The sequence below is a fragment of the Delphinus delphis genome, chromosome 2, assembly GCF_949987515.2.
Source record: "Delphinus delphis chromosome 2, mDelDel1.2, whole genome shotgun sequence".
NCBI classification, from domain to species: domain Eukaryota; kingdom Metazoa; phylum Chordata; class Mammalia; order Artiodactyla; family Delphinidae; genus Delphinus; species Delphinus delphis.
In genome coordinates, this window is record NC_082684.1 from 67,132,577 (window position 1) to 67,155,372 (window position 22,796).

Sequence of the window (22,796 nt, forward strand, 5' to 3'; positions counted from 1 at the left end):
CAAGTTCTCCAGAGAAACAGAATCAATAGGATATATTTATAGAGAAAGAAAGAGACATAAGAAATTGCCTCATGCAAGAATGGAGGCTGGCAAGTCCAAAATCTGCAGAGCTGATGTCCCCATTCAAGTCTGAAGGCCATTAGGCAAGAGAATCCTCTCTTGCCAGGGGAGAGTCAGCCTTATGTGATAGGCCTTCAACTGATTGGATGAGGCCCACACACATTATGGAGAGCAATCTTCTTTATTCAGTCTACTGTTCTAGCTGTTAAATCAGTTAAATCTCATCCAACACCTCACAGAAACACCCAGAATCATGTTTGACCAAATATCTGGGCACCCCATGGCTCAGTCAAGTTGACATAAAATTAACCATCACAAACAGTTATAGGCTAATCCAAATATATTTCACACGTTAGACTAATTTATGTGTTTTTAGATCACCTATGCTTTTCTGTTTTCTGTTTGTGTGTTTATACATTTTTCATTTGCCCAGCAGGACTTTACCTCCATGCCTTTGCTCATTCTGCTCCCTCCACCTAAATGCTTCTCCTGTCATTGCCACATTTCTAAATCCTGAGTATCTTTAGGCCCTGCTCAAATGTCACATCTTTCATGAAGCCTTCTCTGATTCCTCCTGCCTTCACACCCTCTACCCCGACCACTCCCCAAACACACATCAAACTAGAAGTAACTTTTCCTTCTCAACACCCATAGTGCCCTGACTCTGCTTCTCTAATGGCATGTTCCACATCTACCTTGTTTTACAGATTTTTATGAATAGGTTTTTTTAGACGATAAATTTCTTGAGAAAAGAATTCATGTCCAATTCAGTCTTGAATCTCCTGAATATCTAACACTGAATAGTTGTTCAACATTTATTTGTTGAACTAATGCATTTTATAATTTTCCTTACAACTAAAAGGGTCAGGAATTTCTTGGTTAACAAATAATTCAAAGACAATTTTCCAACAAAGTAATAGAGTTCAAGAAATTGTCTCTTGATAAATCCATGTATTGAGTAGTCTAGGAAAAACACACCTTTAGCTGGTTAGAAACTTCAGTCACTTTATAACAACTATGTTCTATATATTTAAATATAATTTTAAGTATTAATTGTCAAATTCACTTAATGCAAAGTATTGGGGAATTGTTTTGATTATAGTAGTATTTTTCCTTTACTGCCACTTTTCCCACGTTTGAAGTCTGAAGCAGTTAATCCTTTCATTATTCATCCTTATTAAATATGTTTAGTTATTGCACTTGCTCTTTGGGTAAAGGCATAAGTTGAACAAAACTATAATCTAGCTGGTCAACCATGGAATGTGCGCGAGAAGTCACATCATCTTTCTGTTGCATTATTTCTGCAGGATCCCATAGAATCGACAGATCTCCAGCAACAACTGTATCTGTGAGTGCCTTCCTTGAATTCGGATTTCACTACAATTAGTACATTTTACTACTGGTATTTAACTAATCTCTCTGATTTGTCAAAATTTTCAAAGGCTTTCTTGTTTCTCCCTCTAGTGGTCAATAACATTCACTGAAATGGAAAACCAGACGGGTGATCTTAAACGTGGGCAAAAGGTAGGGGTGAACATTCAATTTTGGTGTAAGTAAATGTGAAATGTATTCAAAACTACGTTTCATAATCTGAGAAGAGGTTCATTTGGGATACAGCTTCCTTAGACACCACACATAAATATTCTTTATACTTATTTTCTGAACAACTTCTATTTCTATTTTATACTAATAATTTTTAGACATTCTGTATAATTAATTTCCTATTCCAGAAATTAGGTCCAGAAATAATTTGGTTTTCATACCAAATTATCTGATATATTTGAGTAATAAGTAAATTACTAGATAACTTTAATTTTTTTAATGTTTCCTTAATAGGATAAACCTTCTTCCTCCACCCCCACTTAATTTCCATTGGCTCCTTGACATATGTAATGTTTCCTCTTTCAACCTCTAATTTCTTACTTATAAAACATTATGAAAAACTTGTTTAATTAGAAATAAATTTTAAAATTCCATGATACTGGGCTTCCCTGGTGGCACAGTGGTTAAGAATCTGCCTGCCAATGCAGGGAACACGTGTTTGAGCCCTAGACCAGGAAGATTCCACATGCTGAGGAGCAACTGAGCCCGTGTGCCACAACTACTGAGCCTGTGCTCTAGAGCCCGCGAGCCACAACTACTGAGCCCGCATGCCACAACTACTGAAGTCCACGTGCCTAGAGCCCGTGCTCCACAACAAGAGAAGCCACCACAATGAGAAGCGCGCGCACTGCAACGAAGAGTAGCCCCTGCTCACCAAGACTAGAGAAAGCCCGCGTGCAGCAACAAAGACCCAACACAGCCAAAAATAAAATAAATGAAATAAATAAATTTATTTAAAAAAACAATTCCATGATACTTTTGTGAAATAATAAGATGGTCAAATGTGAATGAGATAAAGAAGGAATGTATGTGTGTGTAATAAATTCTGATTTCAGAGGTGAAACTATGGTCAAGTACTTCTGAATGGAAAAACTTTTAATTTTTTAAAATGTATTTATTAAAAGTAGTACATAGTGAATCATCTTAAAAGGAATACTGTCAAATATTATGATATAGAAATTGGCCTGCTCTGCCAAGATTCACAAAATAGTACTCCTGTTTAAGAAAAGATCATTTTATTAAAAATAGAGTTACCAGATAACTTGTCATCCACATCAGGACACTTTTGAGACTGGAGAAGACACTATTAATAATGTGGAACAACAGGTATAAACTGTAATTGTTCCAGGAAAATTGGAGCATTTGGTCAGTCTAATGATCTCTACTTTATTAAAAATATTAATTATTTAATTTATTAAAAACATAAAGCAAATTGTAGCAGTCATTTTACTAAGAAGGATATGGTGAGTCATGCAGATTTATTTGCTTTAGGCTAAAGTTATCTCTTCTAAGATAACTCAAGGACCAAAGACCCTTTTAGTAAGCTGGCATCTCCTCCATGGCCCTTTAGGTAACGTGGGGCAGGCACTCAACAAGAACCTCTTTTACCAGGAGTGACCCAGCTCTTTCCCGACCTCTGACCTAGCTCCAGCCTGTCTCCAGCTGCCCCAGGGCTCAGCCTTCATTCTAAGGACACCGCTGACCGTGACCCTGGTGCCACAGCACACTGTGCCTCCTGACACTGCCTTTATGCTCCCCAGCTACCATTAACACCCTTGCTGCCACTGAGGGACCACCAATCCACACATGACTGAAATGCCTGGGACTTTGTGCTGCCACGAACAGGCCTTCTGTTCTACCATCTCCTCAGAGTTTTACACACTTCACTTTTAGTGCAAGACTTCATCCTTTACCAAGCTTTGGCATGAAGGAAGGAAATGAAAAGAGTTGTTTTATCCTCAAAAAGAGGTTAATAACATGGGGCAATTCCTTTAGGCTTATTAAGTCACGAGTCAAGCTGACTATGGAAAATTGTTAAAGAAATATTCTGTAATGTTAACTATAAAAAGCTACTGAACCCTAGCCTAGCAAATTTTGAGAAAGAATTTCTAAGGATGCCAAAAACACATTTTTGAAAAGGGCTACAATTTTTTTTCCCTAAAAAAGTAAAATACAAGGACCAGGTGACAGTGAAACAGGAGGAAAGGAAGCAAGACACAACCCTTAAAGAATGACATAGCTGTTGTGAATATGATATAAACTGGTTAGAACTGACTAGGCCCAAGGTGGCTGAAGGTTCGACTTCCAGTAGACATCGAGTCTTATTATGTGCTCATTGTAATACATTAGCATATGCTAAATACACACCCACAGGCGCCATGACAATTCCAAGGCCGACCATAAATGGTCAAAAAGTGGGCAGTGGCCCAATTCCTGGTAATCCCCACCCCTTCCCCAAAATAGTTGGAATAATCCTCCCACTCAGCCTATGAAATTACACAGCCCATAAAAACTAACCACCCCATATTTGGGGTCAGCTCTTGCCTTTTGAGACTGACCGCATTCTGTCTGTGGAATGTGTATCTCAATAAAGCTACTTCTTACCTATCACCTTGCCTCCTGCTGAATTCCTTCTGCACTGAAACATAAAGAACCTGAGCTGCATTAAGTCCTGAGATCAGGTGTGAGATCTCAATTGAAAGACAGCAGGTTTGAGTCCCAGCCTGTGGGTTCAATGCCCAATCTGAGTTTTGGCTGGGTTCGAATCCCATTTGAGTTGCGCAGTTTTTTGGGTTTTTTGTTTTGTTTTGTTTTGTTTTTTAAAGAAGATGTTGGGGGTAGGAGTTTATTAATTAATTTATTTATTTTTGCTGTGTTGGGTCTTCGTTTCTGTGCGAGGGCTTTCTCTAGTTGTGGCAAGCGGGGGCCGCTCGTCATCACTGTGCGCAGACTTCTCCCTATCGCGGCCTCTCTTGTTGCGGAGCACAGGCTCCAGACGCGCAGGCTCAGTAGTTGTGGCTCACGGGGCTAGTTGCTCCGCGGCATGTGGGATCCTCCCAGACCAGGGCTCGAATCCGTGTCCCCTGCATTAGCAGGCAGATTCTCAACCACTGCGCCACCAGGGAAGCCCGAGTTGTGTAGTTTTAACAGCAACTTTGTCTCTTACAGAGGTTGATCTATATGGCAATCAGCTCTGTCTATTATGGAGGGTGATTTCCTCTCCAGCATGCAATCTGCTCATCATATGCACTTGATGTGTAACAGGCACCTCAAATTCCACATGAGCAGAACAGAAACCATCATCTTCCCCACAAACCATCATTCTCTTTTTCCATTCTTCTTTTACTAAATAAACTGCATCACCACCCAGCCAGATGGAGAACCAGAAATTCAGGAGTCATCTTTGACTCCTCCCTCTCCCTTACCCTCAGATTCTATCAATCCTCCATCAAAATGCTTCTCAAACCCACTGCCTTTGTTCTATCTTCATAACACACATCCTGACAGGTCAGTATCATTTTTCACAGTAGAGTCTCTACTATTGCCCCTCTCCAATCCATTCTCTACACAAGAGGCACATAAATGGTATTATGAGCTGAATTGTGTACCCCAAATTCATATGTTGGAATCCTAACCCCCCAGTACCTTAGGATGTGACTGCATTTGAGACAGGGACTTTAAAGAGGTAATTAAAGGATATTAACTAGACTTGTGGTGATCATTTTGCAATATATAAAAATATTGAATCATTATGTTTACACCTGAAACTAATATAATGTTATATGTCGATTATATCTTGATTCTTAAAAGAAATTCCTAAATGCCAAAAAAAGAGGCAATCAAGTTAAAAGGAGACCATTATGGCAGGCCCTAATCTAAACAGACTGGTGTCCTCATAAAAAGAGAAAATTTGGGCACACAAAGAAACACTAGGGGCATACACACAAAGAATTGACCATTTGAGGAGATGGCAAGAGTGGAGCCACCCATAAGCTAAAGAAAGAGGCCTCAGAGGAAACCAACCCTACCAGCATCTTCATCTTGGACTTCCAGCCTCTAGAACTGTGAGCCTATTAATTTCTGTTGTTTAAGACACCCAGTCTGTGGTATTTTGTTATGGAAGCCCTAGCAAATTAATACATGTGGTATCTTCCCCCTTCCCATCATCCTTCAAATAAAATGCAGTAGAATTAACACGGCCTGTAAATCCCTACATGATCTGGTCCTATGCATATCTCCTACCCCATCCTTCTCCCAAGCTCTCTGCCCTCTAGCCTTACTGAATTCCTCACTCATACCTGGGGCCTTCTCACAAGTTGTTTCCTTTGCTGGAAACATCAGTTCCCCACTCTCATTACTCACCTAACTTCAAGTCTCAGCTCAAATGTCACTCCCTCAAGGAAATCTCCCTGACTCCCAGTCTACGTCAATTTTCCCTTTACATCACTAAACACAGTTGTCACTATTTGCCTCATACGTCCTGTGTTCCCCACTAATTCAGAAGCTCCCCAATAGCTGAACCACTCTTGTCTTGTTTACTTCTCTATCTACAGTGCCACCATACTACTTGATATATAGCAATATAGTTGACCATATGACCAATGCTCTCTTTCAACATTTACAGCTTCCTCTGTTGAAGAATTGAGACCTCAATTGACTTAGTTGGATAAGCCATTGGGACAGCACCATAAGATGCCAAATATGCAACCCTCCTCCCAGCGGGCTCTACACCAGCACCCACAGCTCAGAGTGTCCTTCTCAAGAAGTGTAGTCTGAAGGAGGAATGGCCAACAACAGACCTCAAATTTCCTCTCTTAGACCCTGCTCCAAGTGACTTAGGATATGACCTAGGATCTGTCTCTATCCCAGACCATCTGATAGTGTTTCTGTCAACTGGTATTCGGAGAGGGACTATGAACTAGTCTACCAAATGCTACATACAGTATTTTGAACTGCAGCCAAGATTGTTTACAAAAATAATTCTTGGAATGTTAAAGGGAGTATTTTAAACCTAGAAATGTAGTAGGAGGAACACATATTTTCAAATAGGAATCTGGAGTGTTCCTCATGTTCTGATAATCTCGCTGAAGTGGGAGGTCACTAGCTGAATTTTGTTCCATAAGGAAGAGAACAAACACTGCTAGGGTGCTAGAAATGAAGAACCTCATAGAAATGAAAGTGAACTTTCTGATCTGAGAAGCTATCCTTTAAGTGTTTCTTTCCTCTGGGAGTCTCCTGTCCTTCCGGGTCCTGAACCAGTATAATATACATTTTCTCTCTCTAGAGCCTCAATATTCCATGATCTTCCATCAAAGTCATTGTGACCTACAACTTCTATGCAGGTTCTTGTGCCACCTTCGTTCTGGTGCCTCCAGGGATGTCTGAGACACGGGGCTCCTGGTCCTGATGTATGAGGCAATTACATGTGGAGGTCTTGCTTGAAGGCAGCCGGAGACTGCCTGCATGATGGTGGCTGGCTAGCAAAGATAGGTGGGAAAACGTCAGCCTGCAGGCTGTTTGTATGAAATCTGAAATTCAGTTCCATTTATAGTCTAGTTGTTTTTAAATTGCTAAATGCTTGTTATGGTCACATATTTTATCTCATACTATAATCCTCAAAATAGCCTGCAAGGGACAATTACATAGCTATTAAAATGATTATGTAGATATATATCTTTATTAACATATTAGCTTGTTGAGATGAAAGACATTTATAACATATTATTAAATGGAAAAAGTTACCAAACAGGATGTATAGTGCGTCCCTTTATTATAGAAATGTAATACATATTTAGATGTATATACCACCATCAAAAGCAAAAACTAGGACTTCCAGGGTGGTGCAGTGGTTAAGAATCTGCCTGCCAATGCAGGGGACATGGGTTCGATCCCTGGTCTGGGAAGATCCCACATGCTGCGGAGCAACTAAGCCCACGAGCCACAACTACAGAGCCCACATGCTGCAACTACTAAAGCCCGCGTACTCAGAGCCCATGCTCCACAACGAGAGAAGCCACCAGAATGAGAAGGCCGTGCACCACAATGCGAGTAGCCCCTGCTCGCTGCAACTAGAGAAAAGCCCGTACACAGCAACGAAGACCCAATGCAGCCAAAAAATTAAGTAAACAAAATTTTTTTAAAAAACTAGTGAGCTATAAACTTTTTAAAAAATTCTTTAAAATGAATAGGGGATATCTGAGGGACTTCCCTGGTGGTCCAGTGGTTAAGAATCCACCTTCCAATGCTGGGGACAGGGGTTCGATCCCTGGCTGGGGAACTAAGATCTCACATGCCGCAGGGCAACTAAGCCTGCGTGCTGCAACTACTTAGCCCGCATGCTCTGGAGCCCCATGCAGGGCAAGTAGAGAAGCCCACGCGCCAAACGAAGAGCCCACTTGCTGCCACGAAAGATCCTGCATGCCACAACAAAGATCCTGCTTACTGCAACTAAGGCCTGATGCAGCCAAAAAAAAGATAAATAGGGGACATCTGAAACTTAGAGAATCTAAGTGATAGGACGGAGGCTGTATCTTATAAAAAAAAAAAGTATAAGATTTGAATTCAAGTACATCTGAAGCGAAAGCTCCAAAGCTTTTTCTACTCTTTTGTTAGATTATTTTTTGGGATTACCCTTTAAGCAGTGGCCCAGGCTCCTCAGAGGAATGCTTTATTTATAAGTAAAGAAATCTACCCTATACTTCCTAAAGGCCTCATGAAAATAAGGTTCTGGTAGGCAGTAGTAAACTCTTTACCTCCAAATTGGCTATAGCTAATGATGACTCTGTAGGCCTGAGTTGCCTTAGTTTTTATACTGTCTGTATGCACAAATTCAGAGAAAAACATAAGTAAGCCACATTTGACTATGGCTTTCATAAGAATATCTTAAAAGATGCAGTTTTATAAGTATATTAAAATATTTAATTACATTCCTCTAAGTATCTCTGGACCTTTGATATTATTAGCTCATAATCTCAGTCAACAACCATTTTATATTGTCCTTATTTCACTTACTGAGCAATAAAAATGTCTCATTTCCATCATGATGATGGAGAAAGAAAAGAAACATGATTCATAAGACAAGGAACTCTGAATTCCAGTCTTATATTACCTTCTGATAATTGTGTTTTTGAAATAAGGAAAGGAAGAGAGGGCACTAGGATACTGCCTAAGAGACATGCAAGTAAAATGAGCCGTAAAAAGACTGATTTTGATATCAAAAACTTAAAGAGGATTTCCTGTCCAAATAGCAAACAGTAAGAAATATTTATCTTCAGGAAGCCACCCTTACTAGCTATTTTAAGATCAAAAAAGTTAAGGAAGTTGTCATTCTAGTTGTCTAGTTCTCATTAGTAGAAACCTATACTAAGTTTAAAAATTATATCTCTCACTTAACTTGGAAATCTCAAAATAATAAGAGTGGAGGAGGGTCAGAAACCATATTAATATTGCCTAGTCCATTTTAGTTTTAACATTCAATACTTAAATGCAAAATATTTTCCTTCTACTATTTATTTATAATATTATTATTTATAACACATTGTAAAAGAACACATTTCTTAAATAAACTAAGTCCTAGATCTGCGCTGTCCAATATGGCAGCTATCGAGCACTTGTTTGAAGTGTGGATAGTTCAAATTAAAATGTGCTTTAAGTGTAAAATACACATCAGATTTTAAAGACTTAGTGCCCCGAAAAAGGATGCAATTACTTCATCAATAATTTTGTATTGATTACATGTTGAAACTATAATATTTGAACATATCGAGTTAAATGAAATACATCATTAAAACGAATTCTACCTATTGCTTTTTACTTTTTAAATGTGGCTCTGGAAAATTTTTAATGTGACTTGCGTAATATTTCTATTGGACAGCACTGCCTTAGATTTTTCGCCTTTCAGTAGTTAGTAACCTGAATCGGGAGTAAGAGTGTCAGACTTCATTCCTGTCTTCTTGGGATATCTTTAGCTTACAGTTTACCTTAAAAGGGGATCAGAAACGTAAAATCTTTACAAATATGGTTAACAAAATGGAAAGCATGAAACTCATGTGCACATAAGTATATATGCACCTACTAAATCCTTTCACTTTCCCCCATCTTCATCACCACTACTTGGTCCAAGCTGCCTTTGTCTCTTGCCTGGACTAACATAATAGTCTTTTGAACAGATTTAGCAGATCCTCTTTGATGCCAACCCACAACTACGTGTTATTACCGTGTCAGTTCTTGTTAGCCAAACTTCCTCTTCCAGGATCTACTTTCTTTTAACCTCAAAACTTTCTCTGGCCAAAGGGTCCCACGCTGCTCGTATGTGTGAAAAAGGAAGTACCAAGAAATTAACACCCTCTGGGAGCATCCATAAACCAAAAATTGACAGGAATTCGTGTATAAATACCCAAGCTCCTTGTCCCTTGGGTGAGGTAAGCTCCTTGTCCCTTGGGTGAGGTAACCCAGGGGTATGTGTTCTACACCGTTTCCCAGAGTTCCTCAGTGGAATTAAGCGTTAATTACCCACAGCTGTATCTTGTTTAATACTTCACCCTTCATTTGCTTCTGTCCATCTCTATCTCCCTTCCCCACCCCTTACCAGGGCTTCCTGAGATCATTTCAGAAAAAAAACTACTTGCTCTAAGTCTACTTCTGGCTGAACCCAAACTGAGATAATTGGTCTTCCCACTGTCACTCTCACATTTCAGCAACCCATTCTCCACCTCAAAAGCCAGGCTATCTTTTTTTTTTTTTTTTTTTTTTTTTTTGGCTGCAATGGGTCTTCGTTGCTGCATGCAGGCTTTCTCTAGTTGGGGTGAGTGGAGGCTACTCTTCATTGTGGTGCCCGGGCTTCTCATTGTTGTGGCTTCTCTTGTTGTGGAGCATGGGCTCTAGGCACAGGCTTCAGTAGTTGTGGCACGCAGGCTCAGTAGTTGTGGCATGCAGGCTCAGCAGTTGTGGCTCACGGGCTTAGCTGCTCCATGGCATGTGGGATCTTCCCAGACCAGGGCTCGAACCCGTGTCCCCTGAATTGGCAGGTGGATTCTTAACCACTGCGCCACCTGGGAAGCCCCAGGCTATCTTTTTAAACTACCACCATAACCATATCACTTCTTACCTAAAACTTCTCAGTGATTTCCAATGCTCTTAGGATAAAGACCATCCAATACCTTAATTTGAAGTTTCTGGATGTTGATTCCAACGACTGCTTTACTACCTGTGTTCCTCTGCCACACTCTAGAGATTTTACCATCAAACAGAACTGCCACACATTGAACATTAAAAATTCCAATATCCCACTTCAACCACAGTCTTCTATACTCATATAAACACTACTAGGCCTACACCAGACCTCCAGTCCCTCAACTCCACCCTCTCTCTCCCTCTGTCAAACTCATGGTGGTTTTCCTATTCTACTTAAACCCCTAGAAATATCACTTCTGCTACTTTCTTATCAGCATTCTCAACCCTGCTGGCCTCCTCTCCTGGTAGTATTAGCATGGAAACCATCAGCCAAGAATATTTTGACAATCTGCTTCTTCTACACCCAGGCTGGAAGTAAATGTAAGAGTAAGTAGCTCATAATTTTACTTTTGCACAGTGAGGTATTTTTCCCCGTTCCTAGGGGGAACCCACAAATAAATGATCCCTAATCTCAAATAGACCCTTAACATAGCTCAATAATTTTTTGTGTGTCTCTTATTACTTCCATAGGAAATTCTAAATTTTCATTATTTTCCATCACCCTTCCTCTATTCACTTTCAGCAGACTACGTTGAGTCTGAGTTTGCAGAGAAACAAATCTATCCAAGCCCTTGACTCTATCATCCTGTCAAAAGTCCATCTCTCCACCTGTGCTCCAAAGCCCAAACCTTTCTCCCCCAAGGCTGAGCCTGAATCCAAGTCCTTTCATAATCAAAACGTAGACCAACTTCCCAGCCTCACTTTCTGCCTCTCCTCCAGATACATCCTACCTGCAATTCTCAAACATGGGGAGGATCTGGAGCCTGATGTGGTACATCTTATCCAATAAGGCCGTGAGCAGACAGAACCCAGGAGAGAGTCTCCTGAATAAAGATGAATTCCTGTTTCCAGGAATGCTATCACAACAAGGACCCAGCCAAGGAGGAGAATCCAAGCTATAAATCGTGGCATGAAGTTGGAAGGTCATGAGCCAAAGATTCTAATAAATGGGGAGACCCAATTTGGAGAGCGAGAGCACGTAGAAAGTAGAAAAGGGTCAATAGGAGGAAACAGACATGGAACAAAAAATGAGTTAGGTACAGCATAATGCTCTCCTCTTAATCACTGCACAGTTGTCTCCTTTAGGTCATTCCAATCCCATTAAATGTCACCTATGGAAAGGTCTTTCCCAACAGCCCCACTTGACTAGACACTTAGTTACTCATCACATTTCCATGTTTTAATACTTTGCATAGTACTTTAGGTGCTAGCTGATATTTCTTTTTTTTTTTTTTTTTCTTTTTTTTTGGTACGCAGGCCTCTCACTGCTGTGGCCTCGCCCGTTGCGGAGCACAGGCTCCGGACGCGCAGACTCAACGGTCATGGGTCACAGGCCCAGCCACTCCACCGCATGTGGGATCTTCCCAGACCAGGGCACGAACCTGTGTCCCCTGCATTGGCAGGCTGACTCTCAACCACTGCACCACCAGGGAAGCCCCTAACATCATTCTTAATGGTGAAAAACTGAAAGCATTTCCTCTAAGATCAGAAACAAGACAAGGGTACCCACTCTCACCACTATTATTCCAGATAATTTAGGAAGTTTTAGCCATGGAAATCAAAGAAGAAAAAGAAATAAAAGGAATCCAAATTGGAAAAGAAGAAGTAAAACTGTCACTGTTTGCAGATGACATGATACTATACATAGAGAATCCTAAAGATTCCACCAGAAAACTACTAGAGCTAATCAATTAATTTGGTAAAGTAGCAGGATGCAAAATTGATGCACAGAAATCTCTTGCATTCCTGTACACTAACGATGAAAACTCTGAAAGAGAAATTAAGGAAACATTCCCATTTACCATTGCAACAAAAAGAATAAAATACCTAGGAGACAAAAGACCTGTATGCAGAAAACTATAAGACACTGATGAAAAAAATCAAAGATGATACAAACATGGAAAGATATACCATGTTCTTGGACTGGAAGAATCCATTGTGAAAATGACTATACTACCTAAAGCAATCTACAGATTCAATGCAACCCCTATCAAACTACCAATGGCATTTTTCACAGAATTATAACACAAAATTTCACAATTTGTATGGAAACACAAAAGACCCCAAATAGCCAAAGCAATCTTGAGAAAGAAAAACGGAACTGGAGGAATCAGGCTCCCTGACTTCAGAATATACTACAAAGCTACAGTAATCAAGACAGTATGGTACTGGCACAAAAACAGAAATATAGATCAATGGAACAGGATAGAAAGCCCAGAGATAAACCCACACACATATGGTCACCTTATCTTTGACAAAGGAGTCAAGAATATACAATGGAGAAAAGACAGCCTCTTCAATAAGTGTTGCTGGGAAAACTGGACAGCTACACGTAAAAGAATGAAATTAGAACACTCCCTAACACCATACACAAAAATAAACTCAAAATGGATTAAAGACCTAAATGTAAGGCCAGACAGTATAAAATTCTTAGAGGAAAACATAGGCAGAACACTCTTTGACATAAATCACAGCAAGATTCTTTTTGACCCACCTCCAAGAGAAATGGAAATAAAAATAAACAAATGGGAGCTAATGAAACTTAAAAGCTTTTGCATAGCAAAGGAAACCATAAACGAGACGAAAAGACGACACTCAGAATGGAAGAAAATATTTGCAAACGAAGCAACTGACAAAGGATTAATCTCCAAAATATACAAGCAGCTCATGCAGCTCAATATCAAAAAAAAACCCAAACAACCCAATCCAAAAATGGGCAGAAGACCTAAATAGACATTTCTCTAAAGAAGATATACAGATATCCAACAAACACATGAAAAGATGCTCAACATCACTAATCATTAGAGAAATACAAATCAAAACCACAATGAGGTATCACCTCACGCCAGTCAGAATGGCCACCATCAAAAAATCTACAAACAGTAAATGCTGGAGAGGGTGTGGAGAAAAGGGAACCCTCTTGCACTGTTGGTGGGAATGTAAATTGATACAGCTACTATGGAGAACAGTATGGATGTGCCTTAAAAAACTAAAAACAGAACTACCATATGACCCAGCCAACCCACTACTGGGCATATACCCTGAGAAAAACACAATTCAGAAAGAGTCATAAACCAATGTTCATTGCAGCACTATTTACAGTTGCCAGGACATGGAAGGAACCTAAATGTCCATAAAGAAGATGTGGCACATATATACAATGGAGTATTACTCAGCCATAAAATGAAATGAAATTGAGGTATTTGTAGTGAGGTGGATGGACCTAAAGACTGTCATACAGAGTGAAGTAAGTCAGAAAGAGAAAAGTAAATACCATATGCTAACGCACATATATGGAATCTTAAAAAACAGTACTGATGAACCTAGTGGCTGGGAAGGAATATAGATGCACATATAGAGAACAGACTTGAGGACACGTGGGGGACAGGGAAGCTGGGATGAAGTGAGAGAGTAGCATTGACGTATATACACTACCAAATGTAAAATGGATGGCTAGTGGGAAGGTGCTGCGTAGTATAGGGAGATCAGCTCAATGCTTTGTGATGACCTAGACAGGTGGGATAGGGAGGACGGGAGGGAGGCTCAAGAGGGAGGGAATATGGGGATATATGTATACTTATAGCTCATTCACTTTGTTGTACAACAGAAACTAATGCAACATTGTAAAGCAATTATACTCCAATAAAGATATAAAAAAATTTTTAATAAATAAATACTCAATAAATGTTTCTTGAATTGCACTGCCTGGAGATTTGCTCCAGCCCACCGGGCTTGCTAGTGTTCTCTGATACAGCTTACATATTAATACTAACTATCATGTATTTAATACCTACCATGTGCCAGGCACTAAGTCCTTACTTATAGTATCAAATAATTATTATTAATAATTCTTAATAATATTTAGTAATAATTATTAATCCTCAAAAGAATACTCAGGAGTGGTGTTTTCTTTCGTTTTTTTACATTCACAAATGAGGAAACTGAGACTTAGAGATGTTATATATATGGTAAGTAAAAGAGGTAGAATTTATATCTATAGTTTTGTTTTCTATCCTATACTGTTTGTGCAATCAATATAGTGCCTATAAGCAGTTCATTAGTATTTTTAGTGTACATTATTTCTGCCCCAAATCTTTTATTAACTAATAATGGAATCTAGGACAAGTTCTCAGATATCTCGATGGGTCTTAGTCTCTTCACCTATAGCACCAGGAATTAGATGAAGTTAACTCCTCGGTCCCCTCTAGCTCTAAAATTACATGCATCTGTGAGTTCCTAGACTTTCAAGCATTTGATTTTGCAACTCTATCTGCTTCTGCATTTCTATCTGTTTCATACTGTGATCACATCCAAACCACATAAAACAGTTTCCATTTCCATGAATTCTTCTCTTGAAACCACTGCACTTATCTTGAAATATGAAAAGTACAATGAATGGAGTCATATCACCAAAGCCACAGAAGAGAAGCTCCTTCCTCAAACAGTCTACGTCTTTCTCAACAGAGTTAATACCATTGGTTTAATTACCTATTAGATAAAAATACTCACTAGTGAGAGTATTTCTGAGGGGAGTAATGGAAGAACAAAATTTTAGGCTATCTAATTGTGGTACTAGCCCTTGTGCATATTTTGGTGGAGGGTGGGGGTAGGGAATTAAACACTAGTCCAAAATATATTTGTTATTTACAAAATTTACTAGTTGTAGAGTTTGGAAATATAAGGGGGAGGAGGGAGGAAGAAGAACCTGATCCAAATCCCTTTTTGCACCAATGAAATAGTACAGGGCGGCTGAAGGAGTCCTTGGTTCTTTTCTTGGTGAAAACCTACTGTGAATCACTTAACCTCTCTAAGTGTCACTTTGCTCATCTTCAAAATTAGTGGGTTTGGATCAAATAATATCTCAGGTTGTTCCAAGTCTGTGAATTAGCTCAAAGGGTATGAAAACCTGGCAAGAAATTGCTTTTAAAAGGCAGTAGCAAGTTTGAAAACTTATCCTTAACTTGAAGCAAAGAAGATCAGTTCTTAGGTTGAAGGTCATAGCCCCAAATGAATTAAGAACTAAAATTTAAGCCTATTTTTTAAAAGCTATAGTAGCAATGAAAGCTTTAAAATTCTAAGTCTAACCTAAATAACAGATTCCTGAGCTTCACTGCTGAGCCACACAGCAGTTTTGATGTATTTTCTCCACTGGTGGTGCAGAGATGAAGAGGAAAGCAAGCAGGAAAGAAATCAGGACACGGAGGTCAGCACAGAGGCTGATCCTAAAAATTTCAGAGGTGGATTAGAGAGAGGAAAATAGAAAATGCAGGGCTCAGTCAATTCATAAATGTGTTACCTGTGTTGTAGGATTTTCTTATAATGCGATTGTCTTCTAGGATATGGTAACCAATTCTGTGCTCTTTCCAGCCATTCTCAACAACTGCACAAATGCAGATCATTCTGCCCGTCAGTCCTCATCTTCCCAAACTAAATAAGATTAGTTTTGGGCCTGTTATAATACATTCCATTTCACTGTGAAACTCAATATTTGAGTTTTCCTTTCTGATCATTTTCTCTCCAGCAGGATTAGGTAGCTCATTTCCAAATTTTATTTTTTCCATGCTTGATATTTACTACTTCCCTATGTACCCAACACCATGCATCCATATGCTAACAAACATGCTAGAATCGAGGCAGACTGGGTGCCTGGTGGGATGACCAAATATGAGAAGGTAATTTTTAATCAGTGTTTTAACACTGGAAACAAGCTTTGTTATGGAGTAACAGCACTTAAACAGAATAACTTAAATAGAATAACTTTGTTTATGGAATTTTTGTAATCTTTCCTTGAAATGGAGAAATGATTTGAAGAAGTACTCATCTCTCTACCTACGCCTCTATAGCACACATTCCGCAGAAAAAGGAACAGGGAAACAACAAGAAGTCACTGAATATTTAAATAGTAGGCTCGAGGCTGGGGAGTAGCATCAGCAAGAAGAAAGGCAGATGAGATGAAGGCAAAGTGTCACTGACTTTTGCCTCTGTCCCTGGAGAGGAGATTGCTGATATATAGAGTCCCTCTGGCCTTCCCAAGACCATCTGGCATGAAGATATAACTCCAAGGTAAGATTCCTGAGCAAGCAGCTTTATCCTACAGCTATCATCTGCATAGATTCTCTAGGCTTTCTCCAGATCAGTTTCCCGAGGTTCTTGTGGTTCCCTCCCCCATAGTAGCTCGATGTCCCCAAGCCCAGGAGGGGTCTTCCTGAAAGCCACTTGTGCCAAAGCTGTCACTATAGCAAGGTTTCAAAATAACTCTAAATCTGACAGCCTCTGCCCCTATAGATGAACATTTAGATTTTTTCAGAAATCCCTGGTGGTACTCTAGAATTCAGTAGGGGGCTTTGGGAAGGAAAGAAATATGACATTAAAAGGGCAAAATGAGGCTCTTGCTAGCCTTAATATAACAAATCGAGGGGACTTCCCTGGTGGTCCAATGGTTAAGAATCCACGATTTCACCGCAGGGGGTGTGGCTTCGAGGGTTCGATCCCTGGTCGGGCAAACTAAGATCCCGCATGCCACCCAATGCGGCCAAATAAAACCAAAACAAGTTGAGCAAACTAAGGGGTAAAAAGTTCCTGAATGCCTAATATGTGCCATGAAGGGAGCTAAGTGGTTCATGTACATTATATCTCACTTAGTCCTCATAAAAAGTCACCGGGGTTTACAAGGTGAAAGGGGCTCAGAGTTAAGAGTCCAAAATCACAGAGCTGTTTAAGTGGTAGAGGTAGGATCGAAACCCACTTCTGTGGAATGCCAGAGCCCCAGTTCTGCCCCACTAATTTATAAGCAAGTACTTCAAAAGTGTTTTAAAAGATGTTTAAGGATGAAGAAATCTCCTGGTCATGTGCAATAAATCAAAGTTCTTAGGAAGCTTTATACGCTCTTCAGAACGACTACCAGTGTTGCTTTTGCTCAAGTCCTGCATTACTTTCAGATGCCCTTCTATACAGAGCTCAGCCACACAATTTTTAATAAAATCTTCCCTATAATTCAGTTTCTCGTATGCACATACACAGAGAGACCATACACATACACACACACACCCAGACATACAAACACTACACGTATACACACTGCACAGATAGATACACACAGACCGCAGATACCACAGAGACCACACACAAATACACCACACTTGCACAGATCACAGATACACACACACAGCTCCACACACACCCCATGAATTTATACACACACTAGAGATACACACACGCCACAGAGACACACACCATATATGCACATACATACACACAAATGCACCACAGATATATGGACAGACTACAGACACACACACACACGCACACACATATACACACACAAATAGACACACACAGGCCATACACACACAGTATCAGAAATCCTCCGTGGGATTTTGTTTCTCCTTGTCTACTCCAGCCCCAATGTCTATACAGTTTCCACCATATCATCTCATTAACATCTCACCTCCCGCTACTGGCCTCTTCTTTCCATCCTACTCCTTCCCAAATAGGGAACACAAGCTCTTTTCTTTCCATTCCCCAGAGCAACCACCAACACAAGAAGTTGTGATTAATGAGGTTAAGGGAGACATTACACCATGTCAAACCATAACAAATGGATTCAAATTAAATATTAGACATTCCTTATTTTAAATCCCGTGTCATCTCTGCTTCTCAATATCTCATTGACCCTTCCTCCTCTGCAAGCCTCCTTGCCTCCTGCTGTGTTTTCCTGGGGCCCCTCTCTGAAGACCATCCTCCCTCCTCCCCCTCTTCTCATGGTCCCAGGACCTTCACCCAGCCTCTTCCTTGGGCTCCCACTCTTTCACTAATCATTGCCTATCCATTACATGTCCCAAAACTTCACTTTTTATTCCCAAACAGACTACCAAGATATCTTCCTGAAGAGAACCATTTTTCTACTTCGGGGGAAATTTTTGCAACTCCCTTAGCCAGCAGAATTAAGGTTGTTATGGTTTCAATAGCAATTATTTTATTTCTTCTCTCTGTATATTCTTAGGATGTTTTTGATTAGTGAACAAAATCATTAGTAATTTCCATTGCTTTATCCAATTTATCAAAAAACAGTTTGTTGATGTGACTCTGTTATAATAGCTATTTTCCAAAATATTCTCACATTTATATTTTCAATACTATAGGAGCAGTTATTCAAGAAATGGGATATTTTGGATAATCAAATACTCCATTTCATGGAGCGTTATCAAAATACACTACACATGAATTACCAGTTTTCAAAGAAGTAACATAAAACATTTATTGGGTTCCCCACCTGCCACAGTGGAGGTGTGGTGGGAGATGTTGAATATGAAATTTAACCCCTGTAAGCCTCACTTTCTCCTCTGTTTAAACATTTGCCTTTGTATGGAAAAAAAGAAATTATTTTTATATGAAGTTTCCTGCATACAACAAGTACTGGATAAATATCAGTTCCCTGACTCCTCTCTGTCTTTCCCCTCCCCAAGTAAGAAAGAACTACTGCTATATTCTACCATACACTTTCCTCTTTCATTGATGATTTTGAAGGTACTTCACAATCTTACGGTGCCGAAGGGCTCCTGTATGAATATCAGTTCTTACTGTTATGTGCTGAGTGTTAGGATACTAGGTAATAGCATTTACTATATATAATTAGCTCATGGAGAAATCTAATTATAGCTCCCTATGATTACTAACTTACAGCCATTGTTGTCATTTTTGTTATTCAATTTCGTTATTAACATTGCCTTGACCAAGTCTTAGTCAAGTAAAACTGATTCTTCACTGACTTATTCAAGAATCTGTGCCCATCAAGAAGGGTCAGACTTCTGGTTAATGTCTAAATAGAAGTTTTGGGGGTTTTTTTTGGCTGAGCCAAGGTGGCACATGGGATCTTTTTTACCCGTGTCCCCTGCATCGGCAGGTGGACTCTCAACCACTGCACCACCAGGGAAGCCCCACAAGGGATCTTAATTACCCGACCTGGGATAAAACTCGTGCCCCATGCAGTGGAAGCGTGTAGTCCTAACCACTGGATTGCCAGAGAATTCCCTAAATAGGATATTTTTAGCTGCCTAAATTAATTACTTAACGAAGTGAGAATATTCCAAACTTATTTCTATTTCACATTAATTTCATTGCATCTGTAGTATTTCTATTTTTGATGCCCAAATTAATCTGATCTTAATTCCTCACACAAAATAAAAGAAAAATATCTGATTTGCATTATTGTAAAAATATTGTTTGTCATTTTAAAAATATTGTCATTTTGACTATGAATATGCAAAAATTACTATATTAATTTCTATATTTAACCATTTCTTTTGCTTCTTTTTTGTTGTTATTTTCAGTTTCTCATTCCAATTATGGATCTGATCAACTCTAATGATTACCTGCTCAATGCCTCTACTTCAATAAGAAACAGCATTCACATTCCAACATCTGCCTCAAAAGTGATTGTTGCACTTCTTTTGTTCACATCATTTATAATTGGCACTATCACCAACGGTTTCTACCTATGGGTGCTAAAATTCAAAATGAAAAAGACTGTTAATACTCTCTTATATTTTCATCTCATTCTCTCTTATTTTATTTCAACATTATTTTTGCCATTTCTGGCCATCTCCTACCTTCAGGAAAATCACTGGAGCTTTGGAATGGCCACATGCAAGGTCTTCAATAGCATTTTGTCTGCAGGGATGTTTGCCTCTGTTTTCTTCCTCTCAGCCATCAGCATTGATCGTTATCTTCTCGCTCTTCACCCGGTGTGGTCACAGCTGCACCGAACCCCACGCTGGGTTTCCAGCATCATCTTGGGAGTCTGGATATTTGCCACTGCCCTCAGCATGCCCTATGTGGTTTTCAGGGAGGTACATGATGACCATAAAGGAAGAGTGACCTGCCAGAATAACTATGCTGTGTCTACTAACTGGGAAGGCAAAAAGATGCAAACATTAAGAAAATGGATTCATGTAGCCTGTTTCAGCAGCCGCTTCTTGCTGGGCTTCCTTCTGCCTTTCCTCATCATCACCTTTTGTTATGAAAGAGTAGCCAAAAAGATGAAAGAGAGGAGCCTCTTCAAATCCAACAAGCCCTTCAAAGTCATGATGACTGCCGTTATCTCTTTCTTTGTGTGTTGGATGCCCTACCATGTATACCAAGGTTTAATTCTCACTAAGGACAGATCACTACTTTTCCAGTTGACTCTGATACTCACAGTGATAACTACTTCTTTCAATACTGTCTTTTCTCCCACACTCTACCTATTTACTGGGGAGAACTTCAGAAAGGTTTTCAAGAAGTCTGTTCTTGCTCTTTTTGAGTCAACATTCAGTGAAGATTCTTCGGGAGAAAGGACACAAAACCTAAATTCAGAAGCCGATATTTAAATTCTGGATCCCAGAGAAAAGAATGGATTCTTAGTCAATGATATCACCAGAGACAGACCCTCAACTCTTGTATAATATAATCCCTATATTAGAGAGACACCTGGGCTGTATTATAGTTAGATCTATGAATATTATAAGGGCTGTAAAATGTGATGGGTGATGTTGCAAATGTGATTTTTTTTTTTTACTTTCGTTGTGGTAAAATATATATAACACCATTTTTCATTGTACATTTTAGTGGCATGACCTAAATTCACAATATTTTGCAACCATCACCACTATCCATTTCCAAAATTTTTATCACCCAAAAGAGAAACTCTACGCATTAAGCAATAACTCCTCTTTCACGCCCCTACCCCCCGCCCCTTCCCCTAGCTCCTCATATCCTCCAATCTGCTTTCTATCTCTATGAATTTGCTATTCAAGATATTCCACGTAAGTGGAATCATACAATATTTCTCCTTTTGTGTCTGGCTTATTTAACGTAGCATAATGTTTTCAAGGTTCATCCATGTTGTAACATGTATCAGAACTTCATTCTTTTTATGGCTAAATAATATTCTGTTATATGTATATACCACATTTTGTTTATCCATTCTTCTGTTGAGAGACATCTGAGCTGTTTCCACCTTTTGGCTATTGTGAATCATGCTACCATGAACACTGGTGTACAAGTGTCTGTTTGAGTCTTTATTTTCAATTATTTTGAATTGCTGGGTCACGTGGCAATTCTATGTTTAAGTTTTTGAGGAATTGCCACTTTTTTCCACAACAGCTGTACCATGTTGCATTCTCATCAGCAATGTACAAAAGTTCTAGTTTCTCCATACCCTCACCAACACCTATTATTTTCCTTTTTTTCAATTATAGCCATCCTAGTTGGTGTGAACTGATGCAAATGTGATTCTTAACCTTTGATTTTTGAGGCTATAGGAATATCATTTTCTAAATACCAATAGAACCCATCAATCTGAATTTTCTGTCACGGAATTTTCTACCAAATAGACATTTAGACCAAGGTCTTTATTCAGATAGCACCTAAATTATTTAATTGGTATGAACAAAATTTAACGTGGAGATGACAAGGCACTCATCTTGTCATCTCCATGTTAAAGAATAAAGAATTTATATTTTAATGTTTTAAGTATAAAGATACTTTAAGTGTCTTTTTAATATTTATGGATTAAGCTGTCACAGAAATATGGGACTAACACAATTATAAATGTTTGTGAGCCTGCCTGGGTAATGTCACAGTACATTTAATTCTAAAACAGCAATAACAAAATTAACTTTGTTTCCCTGGTTTTCAAGTTTTGCATCAAGTTTTTGAAAAATATTACAGCACCTAAGTTATATAGGACCACATAGTATCAGTGACCTATTACCTTTTATATATTTAGTTAGTTCTATCTGTCGGTCAGTACATATCAATCAATAGATAGTTCTATCTAGTTCAACTAATACAGAAGGCAGATATTTAGGCCACAACGCAAACTCAGTCCCTAAATATTTCAGCTAGCTTTGCACAGACAATTCCAAGCCACAGGCCTACATCCTCCTCAGAAATCCCCCAAAAGGATGATATTAATTACAAAGGGTTACAGAGAGGAAGGGAAATTAGTTTTCATTACTAACTTTTCATAGTGGGAAAGTAATAGTAGTTCTATGCCCTAGAAATTCTGCTAATTGACTTGGCATCACTGCTTTCTTGGGCAACTAGAGGCTTGGCCTCTCTCACTTTGAATATAAGGGACA

General features: G+C 39.2%; 2 protein-coding genes across 2 annotated transcripts in view; one reads left to right on the top strand and one right to left on the bottom strand.

Annotated features, from left to right (window-relative positions):
• The window catches only part of NUBPL (NUBP iron-sulfur cluster assembly factor, mitochondrial), a 294,693-nt gene extending 274,569 nt beyond the window's left edge, over window positions 1–20,124 (bottom strand). The window contains exon 1 of the mRNA XM_060004721.2: window positions 20,046–20,124. The gene's annotated coding sequence lies outside the window, so the exon portion shown is untranslated. The remainder of the gene's footprint in view (window positions 1–20,045) is intronic.
• On the top strand, window positions 20,019–21,041 carry GPR33 (G protein-coupled receptor 33). The gene has a single exon (XM_060004717.1). It carries the CDS (start codon window positions 20,019–20,021, stop codon window positions 21,039–21,041), a length of 1,023 nt encoding a protein of 340 aa, XP_059860700.1.
• Window positions 21,042–22,796: the final 1,755 nt, after the last annotated feature.

Bases quoted from the DNA above. Each gene is read 5' to 3' on its own strand.
- GPR33 (XM_060004717.1), top strand. From the start codon at position 20,019: ATGGATCTGATCAACTCTAATGATTACCTGCTCAATGCCTCTACTTCA.